We start from the raw sequence: 11,910 nt of genomic DNA on the forward strand, positions 1-11,910 counted from the left end.
TTTTTTCAAGTAACAATCTAGAAATTGACACCCATAAAATATCAGACCTGGTCAGACAGGTAATTCATCAACACACATGCTGCCACTATGATTTCAGGTCATAGTAACCAGATACGTTCCTCCTCAGAACAATGAATGGATGCATTTCCTCCCCATTGAACCACAGTGAGCACTCCCATTGTGTTTCTTCAGATCACTGTGCAGTGTGCCCATAGCACACCTGTTTAACCTCCATTAGTCTAGATGCACACATATGGCTCTCAGCTACATGTCAGCTGGCCATCAACATATGCCTGTATATATTTAGTATCTCAAGCTGCATCATCATACGTTTGTATTTAAGAAAAACTCAAGAATTTAACTACTTAATGTTATTTTACTCTCTGATGAACCAACACAGTTCAAACATAACAGACACCAGGGTTAGCAGTGTTATGTAACCAAGTAGGCTCAGTAAACCATGCTTAACCATCACAAACTCTATGCAAACATGCAAGTGAGTAAACTGTGTTATCTTCTGCGCGCTGTCAGCATGGCGACATTAATTGTTTTGCCCTAAGGAGCTCATGTGACTTTGTCTCACTCAGGGTGTGGCTTTTCTTGACCTTCCCAGAGAGAGAAGTGTACACTTTCTCACACCTAGGTAAATAATGTCAGGCAGTCAAATAAAGTCATGAAACGCACACTCTCCACAAAATAAAATTCTGCTTCTAATTAGGACTATGATGCCTTTATTTCTATTGCAGATTAATCTGATAAAACTTTCTCAATTTATCATTTAATCTTTAAAATGTCAGAAAAATATCCATCAAAATTTCCAAGAGCAGCAAACTGTCACATCGGAGAAGCTTTAGTCAGCGATCTAACCGATGTATTTTCTTGTGTGAAAACAAACAGATGCTAAAGTTTGTTTGGTGGGACAAAATAACAAAGACAGCTTATTTTGTCATCAGCAGCTGCCAGGAGAAGTAGCTGCAGGAGCCAGCCAGGTGAATGAAAAGGGAAAAGGGAAAATAAAAACACACTCATGCCTGAAACTGTCTTTCACAGCCGCAGACTTTTACTGCGTGCCACTTGGGCACCATCACTGGAAGAGTCATGGCTGAGTGCTTTGGTTATGGGCGAGGAAATTAAAGGAAGGGACGCTCTTCTCATTTGGCTCTGCATTCAGATTTTATAAATCAGTACAGCAATTATAAATGATGAAATACAGACATTTTTATTCCTCTGTGAACCTCCCATAATCACACTTCCCTTTGTCATGTCAAGGCATCGCACTTTAGCTTTGACCTCTAGTGTCCACCATACAGGTTTATAGCATGGAATATTTTTTGTCAGCTACAGCGAGATAAGTCGGACTGTCCTGTTTGCCGAAACACACAATGAATAGGATTCTGTTCTCGGCAGAATCAAAGCTCTTTGGCAACAGTATCAAAGGCAAGCATCCACTCTTAAGATTTTAATAAAGCAACTATTTATGGCTGGAGATATGTATGTGACTTGTTTGAACAGAGACCAACCTATTCAGCAGTAAAAGGAACACATCAAGGTCGCCTGGGTGGGTGTTTGTTTAAGACACAATGGACACATGCGGACTTTGATCTCATGATGTATTGTGGAGATTACCACCTTCTAATCCATTAACTTCAAGTCATAAAAACAAAAGCAGGGGGACATTAAAGCAAGAGCGACGGGGACCTTTACGGTTGCTCTCGAAGTTGCCCAATCTGATCTTCAGTGGGTTGTACCAATAAAACCATTGCATGACAACCTACATAACAACTTTAACTTTTTCCGTTAACACAACAGACAATGAACAGCCTGAGTTGTCCTATAAAAAATAAGTGCAATTTCAGTTTTTCCACATTCAGTCGGTCTACTGCGACATGTGCATTTTCCCTACATTTCCCTTCCTGTGCAGTAATGATGGCAGCACCACACCAAACTGAAGTGGATGGTGAAGAGGAAGCAGTTGTCTCTTGCCTTACAAACAATTTACAAATCAAAGATTTTTGGCAATGCCTCAGTCATAGGGTTCCACCAATATTGTTTTAAGACTGAAGTCTGATACAGATTTGTTTGTACTGAAGCTGCTGATTGACAATATTTGGCACAATGTCCAATATCTTTAAATATGACCACAATAGGCACTCATCGTTTTTTCAGAGAACTATATTCTGGTCGGGGTGGAGGAGCCTCTGAAGCAGCACTTTACATGAAGAACACTACTCACTGTTTAACTTGCTCTAGCAATCTGGCACCTCTTAGCCCTCACAGGTGCATCAATATTAGGTGCAAAGTCATCCAGTGGGCCAGTTCTGGCCAACAGGCTGCATGTTTGACCAACATTTTGCACTGTCTCTTCTTCTACCGGTAGTAACCAGTACCATTATAATTGTAAAAAAAAATTAAAGCTGTGTGATGGAAACAGCGTCATTTAAGAAAAAAGAAAAGACAGGGAAGAAAAAGAAAGACATGCAAAAGAGTCATCTGGGATCAGTGGTGTAAGGTATGACAGGCCCCGTGTCTTGTGACAGGCTTGAGTGCACACTAGTTACTCGTTATAAGGCGCGCACACACACACACCACTGGCAAGTGTTTGTAAAAATGCCAAATCTAACTCAGCTTTGCCACTTTTTCCTCCTGTTCATTCCTCTCTTGTCTTTTCTCAGCACCACTTGGACTTGCAGATGTGCTCAGCTTGTCAGTCTTGACAGATTTTGCAGCTAAACTAGCTACAGTATTGTATGTCTTGTCACATGATCAAATAGAGACCCTAAACCAGGCAACATCAACATACATGTTACCCAACAATCATGTGAGTTTTTATATCGACACAGGCATCGTTCCCAGGTGGCAGGGTTAGGGTCATTTGCAAGCCCCCCTCACCCACCCACCCTACGGGTCCCAGACAGTGCAACAGCACTGCCTGCACTGTCTATATTTACGCCCCTGTCCGGGATTAATGTCTCTCTCCATGTCTGCCATCTATGTATGTGGCAGATAAATCTATGTTTTCATTTGTAGAACAAAGACATTAGTTACCTAAGAAATTAACAATGTGATTTTACTTGCAAGTGTGTGTGTGTGTGTGTGTGTGTATTGGTTGTTTTGGGGTAAACATTAGCTAGGTGGCAGTGGAGTGAAGCTACTTCACATGGACCACATGCATGCTGTAGAAGAATTGTCAAGTTCACGTCAAAAAAAAGAGGTGCTTTCCGGTTACATTATCAAAATAAAGTGTCATAGTAACAAACCCGTGTGGTCTGTCAAACTCAAAAAAATTATGGGTAAACATATAGGTTAAAACATATGCCTCAAATATCATAAAAACAACATCATGAATAAAATATGCCAGAATTCAGTGGATAGTGAAATTTACATTGCACGTTATTAATCATCCAAAAATGACTCTCTCCATTTTGGATACATCCAACCTTTCTCCAATGTTCAAAGCACCCATTGACCTGCCCCTTTCCTCTTCGCATCACCATCAGATCTCTGTTTAGAATAACTCCAAAATCTAACAGGATGGTTGCCAGCATTCAGTTTATGGTTGTCAGTTAACCCCTTTTCTTTGTCTTAATGACAATTACTCATTAGTTCAAACGATATTTTTAGCCATAGTTGTCCTCTTTGGGCCTTTTTTGTAATTTGCAAGAGGGCACGAATCACAAAAAGGAGACCCATATCTTTAATGTAGCATTTTCATTATCATTAGGATGACATACCTGATCACACTGCTTAACACATGTATTTTCTGTGCTTCGTTTGTTGTTTGTGCAATGCTTTTTGTGTTATGATGTAGTCAAAATAGGCTACTGTACGCTCTTATTAATTTTAGTTACATTCTCCTATTTATGACTGTTTTATGTGATCGTTCCTGCATTTTTAATTTAATTTATAATAATAATAATAATAATAATAATATTAAATCTAATTTAATTTTGGTCAACATTTGCGACTTGTAAATGTTGTTTTGTAAATAAATCTGACTTGACTGGCAGTCTCAGGCTGGACTGTGAATGCTTTTATTTTGAAAAACCCCTGACAGGAAGTCCCAGTCTTCCTCTCTCCGTTGCACTTGACATTTCTGAATGTGGCGACGGTGGAAAACGGGAAGCAGAAACTGAGGAGAGAGGAAGAAGAAGAAGTGTGTATAATGAGACCTCTGCTGCTGCGCTCCTCGCTCGGCTGCCTCGCGACACATTTCGGCTCATCGGCTTCTCGAAACAAACTCGTGACACAAGCAACATCCGCTCCTCATCTGTTGTATCTCAGAAAAACCATGCACTATCAGACGGAGGAGAGAGGACGCCCCCATTCACCTGACTACCGGATTTATTTTAGTAAGTCCATGACAGCCACCGTGGAGGGAACCATGCGTGTCTCCTGTGTGTCATAGTAGTGTCACGGTGTGACAGCAGGGTCCGGTGTGGGACAGGTAACCACAGGTCGACCTCCAGGTCAAGGTAAACGTTTGACCTTTACATTGCAGGCGTGAGGTTTCCTAACACGTGGCTGTCATACCACTTTAGCTGTAGTGGGAAACCCCCCAGCAGCGTTAACCCCAGTTTCCTGTAAGATGAAATAGATCATGAGCAGAGAGCAAGACAGATGTTTCCATGTATGTTATTCACGTGGTTTACTTCCTGTTTTCGGCGGTCACGTGGGCTAAGAGCGTTTTCTCAGTAGAAGCAGTAAAATTCAGTATGTCAAATTAATTAAAACTCATTGAATAGTACTGCAGATTTTCAGACATTTTATTCACTATTATTTAGTGTCACTCAATTCATAGTGATAATGTTGCACAATATTAAACCAATGTCAGATTATCTTGTTCCAGTGTGGGTAATGTGACTGTGTTTTGGTCATGACAGCAGGTGTTTTCATACACATGTTAATATAAATAAGAGAAAACAGTAGTTGTATTGTAACTGATGATGTCGCATTTACTAGTAACCAATTTATTTTAGAGCTGCAATGATAAATCAGTTAGTAGTCAACTATTAATCGATTAATCTGTTTCATTCATTCATTCTTATCCTGTTAGGGGTTGCAGGGGGGCTGGAGCCTATCCCAGCTGACATTGGGTGAGAGGCAGGGTACACCGTGGACAGGTGGACTATCACAGGGCTGACACATAGAGACAGACAACCATTCACACCTACAGACAATTTAGAGTCACCAATTAACCTGCATGTCTTTGGAGTGTGGGAGGAAGCTGGAGGACCTGGAGAAAACCCACGCTGACACAGGGGGAATGTGCAAACTCTGCACAGAAGGGCTCCCCCACCCTGGGGTTCAAACCCCCCACATGGTTTGAACCAGGAACCCTGTTGCCGACAATGCTAACCACTGCACCACAGTGCCACCATAATCTGACAAAATTTTCTGATTCCATCTTTTTACATGTAAATCTGATCTGGTTTCTTTGCTCCTCTGTGACAATAAACCCAATATCTATGTTATGAGGAAAAACAACTAATCGATTAATCAAAGAAATAATCAACAGATTAACTGACAATGGTGAAACTGTTAAATGCAGCTCTAGGTTATTTGTAATCTAACGAGCCCCTAAATTGAGGATACAAACTGTAACTGTAAAATTATTCGTAAATCACCTTGAATTGAATCTTAACTCAAGATCCAATTACCAGTTTTTCCACCTTTTTAAACCACTTTTGCTCATTTGTCATGGAGAAAGCTCGATATCTATGTCAGTCTGAGCTATCACAGTGTCAACTGAGCAGACTCCGTCCATCAAGGAAGAACATAAGATGCGATTGAAAGCCCTGGAAGAAGCTTGTCATTAGACCTTGAGGCAAGATCATTTTTGTCAAACTATTATTTCCAGGGTCTCTTACAGTACAAAAAATGTTGTACAACAGCAGTTGTGAAAGGACAGGTTTGGAGTCATTTTTAGTTGAAAGCCAAAAAAGCAAATGCTGTGTTTGCTTTCATATGCACTTAATCCAAACCAAACTTACAAGTTGTCTTGAAATGAAATACTAGTTCTCCCTGCTGTGTAGATTTGCAGCCATATCACACTGTGTAGTATAATGATTGTATGTAAAATGAACAGTCTTGTGGGATTTCATTGTTACTTGCATTTACATGAATCGATTTATTTTTCTTTCTTTTCCTTAGAAACCTCTGACGGAAAATACATTTCACCATTCCATGACATCCCACTTATAGCGGACACAGAACAGGTAACACTCTGATAACAGACGTCTTAAGTTTGTGTTTGATAAATACTGCAGAAAGTTCATGACTCTGTTTAGCTGTATAAACACGACATTCAAACGTCTGATTTTTTTTTTTCTTTCAACAGGAAAACGATGTGCCTGCTAAAAAGTCCAAGAAGAGTGAGGTAATGTCAAATGCAGATATTTTATGTCAGTTTTACCTGAAAACATTTGACCCAGTATACACTGCATACAGCTTTCTTCTGTGCTTACAGGTTCTCTATAACATGGTAGTGGAGGTGCCTCGATGGTCAAATGCTAAAATGGAGGTAAGAAGGTTGTAGATACATTACCTCACTTTTTTATGTAGAATTGGTTTGATTAACAATTACAGCTGCTACTGCTCTATAAAAGTCTGAGATTGAAATATTTACGTTATAACAGGTGTGTCAACTTTCATTCAGTGATCTTTCATTATAAGCTTTCCAGGAATTTAGCGTAGCAATAGCCTAGAGCTGAGGTTTTGAGTGTTGGAGACACTAGAGAAATCAATTTAAGTGTGCTTTAACACTGGCAACAGTGCAAACTTACACATTAGTACATTAGTGGGTGGATTATGAGACAATGGGCCCCTAGGCACAGACATGCAGAGGCCCGATGACCTCTCCTACACAGGAGCAAGACACAGACTTTGTGGTGATTTTGCCTGTTTTTTGTTCTGCGTTTGTTTGAGGGCATTTTTGTATATTCATAGGCCTATTTTTTTTTTGTTGTCTTGTGTATGTAAATTTGAGTGGTATTTTGCAGTTGAAGTCCTGGCGGGCCCCTGTCCTTGGTAGGTCCTTTCAGTAATCCATTCATGAATACTTTCATACATCTTCATAAATGCCCCAATTTCCAGATTGCAACAAAGGAACCGCTGAACCCGATCAAACAAGATGTAAAGAAAGGAAAGCTCCGATATGTTGCCAACGTTTTTCCCCATAAAGGTTATATTTGGAATTATGGGGCACTTCCACAGGTGAGTGCAGTATGATTTTTTTCATTTTTTTTTTTAAATTTGTTTGTTCCAGTGAGTGTATTTTTATTTATTTAGTCGGGTAGTCTGTTAAAATGTTGATATGTTTTTGAACTGTTCCTTGGAAAAGACATGGGAGGACCCAGACCACACGGACACAGAGACAAAGTGTTGCGGTGACAATGATCCCATTGATGTTTGTGAGATCGGCACCAAGGTAAGACTGCTTAAGATGTATGTATAAATTATACCATTAAAGGATGTTCTTTTTGCTCACTTCATACACAAAAATTACTTAATCGTATGATTTATTTGAAGGTTTATTTGTAATTCACTGGTCTGTTCTTCAGGTGTGTGTTCCAGGTCAGGTGATCCAAGTGAAAGTGCTCGGCATCTTGGCCATGATCGACGAGGGAGAAATGGACTGGAAGGTCATCGCTATCAATGCTGAGGACCCCGATGCCAAACACATGAATAGTGGGTGTTTTCCACAGATCACAACAGTCACCATCTAAAAATAACCTTACACTGATCTGTTCTCTACCCTGAAGACATTTAACTCAGAAATCCTGGCATGCTCCGACTGAAGTTCAAACACCAGCCTAGCACGTACCATGTGGAGTTTTTATTGTCAACATGGCTTTGTTGACATTCAACGCTTCCCCTTCAAATCATTGTGTGTATCCTTAAACCTAACAACACATTTCTTACCCCACACATCCTTTGCAAACCCATTGTTTACAATACAGCTGCAACCTTCACCTAATACTGTTCTAATGGGGTGTCGCTACCTTTTATGAGCCATTACCCACTGACTACCTCTTTGTTTATTTGTAATCTCTTAATATTTTGTAAACAGTTGCTCATATTCAACATAGTCTAATTTCTGCATTAAGATATATTCCTAATACGAAGTGTAAATCGAGTACAGAGCCTTATCTGATTTATATTCAAGCCAAATAAGGTGTCTGTCCTTATTCTTAATGCGTTCTCCAGGCATAGAGGACGTCCGGAAGAGCCGGCCCGGTCATTTAGAGGCCACTGTCGACTGGTTTAGGAAGTACAAGGTGCCCGATGGAAAGCCTGAGAACCAATTTGGATTCAATGGACAATTTAAAGACAAGGTACTTAGACCTTTGTAAACGCAACAACACTGCAGACTACTAGAAGTTCAGTTGCTAAGACCGAATGTGTTCCCGCAAGGAATCCTAATGTTTTTCTCTGATGCCCTTTTTACAGGATTTTGCAGTTGAGATCATAAAGTCCACCCATGAGCACTGGAGGGCACTAGTGCAGAAGCAGGAGAATAGTGGAGGGATTGAATGGTAACACCCCTGCAGTGTGTATGTGTGTGTGTGTATGTGTGTGTGTGTTTCACATATGAGAGGCTATGTAAGTGCAGTGAACACTACTGACTTCTCTTTTTTGATCAGCAAAAATATCTCCTGCTGTGAGAGCCCTTTCAAATGCAGTGCAGATGAGGCCAAAGATGTGGTGGAATCGGTGAGAACTTCCATATGCTGTTGTTTCACAGTGATCATAGCATGTACGACTATATTAGGCTTTAGGTTTGGTAATTGTCATGTACGTTTTAACCCTTAGGCTCCTGCATTTGGCAGCGCACATCCCGTGTCTCCAGAGGGTGAGTAAATAACTGACTTGTGATAATTTTAATTATTTCAGGTGTTACGATTCAGCACTTACATTTTTATGTGATTGTAATCTTCTCTTGCACAGTGGACAAGTGGCATTTTGTCTGAAGCCCTAGAGACAACATGGAAATCAACAAAACATCCTAGCGTCTAATGAAGCAGCTGCATCTTGTGTATTCAGCTGGATTTTTTTTGGTAAGGACTCATTCTCGGCTGTATAAAGTGCCATCCAGGTTTATCATCCATTCATTTGTTGGGAAAAATAAACATGCTGATACCCAGGAGATTGAAAATACCAGCTGGGGAAGATCTGCACTTTTGTACGAGATGTGTTTTTAAGTGTCATGTCTGACACCAGATTGATTTATAATCATTCAGAGGTTAATCAGAAACATTATTTGTGTCTTTTCTATTAAACTGTAATTTTTGTTGTATGTGTACTGGAGTCTTTTTGTGTCTAGTATTCCGGTCCAGTCTGGCATAAGACTGAGAGTCATGCTAATATGCTCTAATTTGCCTTTCTTAATTTAACTTTTATGAAAATAACTATTTGTCATATTTTCTGAAACTGTCGCTGTATCCACACCATAGTGCATGAGACAGATTATCTGGGGGGAAAATCACATTCTCAAACAATCAAAGCAGAGGAGTCTCTAAAGCAGCTGTCAATCATGTCAGTCACTGCCCATGAACTGCGGTCAAACTGTTAAGCTAGGCAGCGCTGATCAAATGTGAATCAAGATTCTGTGACTGCATTACCCATTTCTCACCGCAGATGTTTTCAGACACATATTTTAGTGTACTGTTTGGCTGTAAATGTTTGCCCTGTGCAGCTCCATTTGTTTCAGCGTGGCAGCCGGGTCACAAATATTCTCATTTTACAGCTAAACAGTACACTGAAATATGTTTCTGAAAACATATGAGGTGAGAAACAGGCAATGCAATACAGAACTTAATTCATATTTGATTGGCACTGCTGAGTTTGACAGTTTGAAGTAGGGCTGGGGGACAGTTGCTGGTTTTCAGTTGCAAGTCAAAGCCATATTTGAGATGTCACAAGCACTTTCATTAAAACAGACTGATCAAAATAAAATGCAAAGATGGGGATTTTTTTCCCGTTTGAAAATATAGAGCTGCACAACATGTAAATTAAAAATGATATAAAATAAATAGCAAGGCTGTACAGTAATGTTTTGCACACAGCACTGGAGCTACGGACGTTCAAAGGTTTGCAGCACAGGAGTATAAAAATATCAAGTAGGTCAAAAACCATCGTAGATTGGAACGATAAAAAATCTTTGTGTTTGGTGTTAAAAAGTCATTTTCCATCTGTTGGCCTTTCAAATGAATCTAGTGCTGGAAAATTATCAAGGTGAATTTTAAAGGCCGCTGTTCAGCGGACAGAGTGAAAGGCTCTGTGAAACAACAGAAGTGCGAGGTGGAATAGCTCAGGCTGTTAAAGAGCTGCTTGAGAATTCTGAGGTCAGAGGTTTGATCCTTATCCAGGGCAGGTGAATTTTAGTCCAGCAGCCAAATAAAAAGTTAAATGGGCCCAGAGACACATGCTTATGTCTAGGCAGGCTACTGACCTTAGTGCAGGAGACTGGGGTTCACTGGGGTTCACATCCACATCCAGCAAGGGGGAGCCAGGACACCAGGACGCCAGGCCAAAGTGAGGATGTCATCATCATCCCCACGTTTTATACGTGATTAATGCACAGAACACCATTTCACTATAAAAAGTGTAACAGTAACCTATAACACTACCTACATACATACACAGTGGCTAATGAACAAATAAAATACTGGGTCTTGGTATTCCTCCTCAGACTGGGCCATTCAGAGGTAGCTAGGACTGAACCAGTATGCATTATGTAACACAACTTGACCCTATATCAGTACAAACGGTGTTGTCTAAAGTTATATCTTGCGTGGATATGCAATAAATCGTACATAGTCTTTATATTGCCTGGCCCTAGCTTGACTACTGGCAGTGACTGACAGCTGCACAAAAGACTCCTCGGCTCTGATTGGTTGTTTTTGTTCATGTGCGCAGAATCCTTACAGATGCCATTAGAAGCACTAAGAGGAGGCAGAGGAATATGATTCTTTTCACGTATTATTTGTCTCATGTACTAGCATCAGATATAGTGTCAGTTTGGTAACACTTTACTTGAAGGTATCTGCATAAGGGTGACAGGACACTGTCATAACTATGGCATTACTCTGTCATGAACTTGTCATAAACATATACATGTCATAAATGTTTATGACTGCTGTCATTAAGTGTCATTCAGTTTTTGTCATGACAAGTTGACATTGAATTTGTTTGGGATGTCCTTATAATGACAACTTGACATTAATCAAAGTGACATTACCAGAAGTTGTCTTTGTCATGACAAGTTGACATTGAATTTGTTTGGGATGTCCTTATAATGACAACTTGACATTAATTAAAGTGACATTACCAGAAGTTGTCTTTGTCATGACAAGTTGACATTGAATTTGTTTGGGATGTCCTTATAATGACAACTTGACATTAACCAGGATGACATTACCAGAAGTTGTCTTTGTCATGACAATAATAATCATTATGTCAACTTGTCATAAACACAAAAAGATGTGCATTTCTTGTTAATGTCAACTTGTCATGACAAAGACATCTTCTGGTAATGTCAAGTTGTCATTATAAGGACATCCCAAACAAATTTAATGTCAACTTGACATAGTTATGACAGTGTCATGTCACTCTTATGTAGATGAATTCAAGTAATGTTACCATCAGTTTATGTAACAAAAAGCTATCTTTTCATAAAAGTTACCAACTACAGCTTTAAGACTGTAATAAGTTCATGCTAGCAACCATGCTGCAGTTTGTGTGTAACAACGAAAGAATTTCTTCCTGTTTGGGTAATTTAAAGAAAAAAAAAAAAAAAAAGGAGTGAACATGACATGATCTGTTTTCAGTTTCATCTGTAATTACTTAAATCCGTGGACAGTAATGCACAAGAATTTAGATATTAGTATTAACTTGGAGTAACAAATCAAA

The 11,910-nt window shown here is 39.7% G+C and overlaps 1 protein-coding gene across 1 annotated transcript; it reads left to right on the plus strand.

Moving 5' to 3' along the window:
• Positions 1 to 4,084: 4,084 nt before the first annotated feature.
• Positions 4,085 to 9,301, plus strand: ppa2 (inorganic pyrophosphatase 2). The gene is made up of 12 exons (XM_049572247.1): positions 4,085 to 4,349; positions 6,151 to 6,215; positions 6,338 to 6,376; positions 6,467 to 6,520; positions 7,093 to 7,212; positions 7,340 to 7,426; positions 7,560 to 7,686; positions 8,206 to 8,333; positions 8,449 to 8,534; positions 8,643 to 8,712; positions 8,812 to 8,851; positions 8,947 to 9,301. Exons 1-12 carry the CDS (start codon positions 4,163 to 4,165, stop codon positions 8,967 to 8,969), a joined length of 1,026 nt encoding a protein of 341 aa, XP_049428204.1. The 5' UTR covers positions 4,085 to 4,162; the 3' UTR covers positions 8,970 to 9,301.
• The last annotated feature ends 2,609 nt before the right edge of the window (positions 9,302 to 11,910 follow it).

The sequence above is a fragment of the Epinephelus fuscoguttatus genome, linkage group LG3 (genome assembly GCF_011397635.1).
Source record: "Epinephelus fuscoguttatus linkage group LG3, E.fuscoguttatus.final_Chr_v1".
Taxonomy (NCBI): domain Eukaryota; kingdom Metazoa; phylum Chordata; class Actinopteri; order Perciformes; family Serranidae; genus Epinephelus; species Epinephelus fuscoguttatus.

Excerpts from the sequence above, each read along its gene's own strand:
- ppa2 (XM_049572247.1), top strand. The coding sequence starts at position 4,163 with ATGAGACCTCTGCTGCTGCGCTCCTCGCTCGGCTGCCTCGCGACACAT. Across the intron at positions 6,377-6,466 it reads AAAAGTCCAAGAAGAGTGAG|GTTCTCTATAACATGGTAGT; the intron begins GTAATGTCAAAT and ends CTGTGCTTACAG. Across the intron at positions 8,334-8,448 it reads ATGGACAATTTAAAGACAAG|GATTTTGCAGTTGAGATCAT; the intron begins GTACTTAGACCT and ends CCCTTTTTACAG.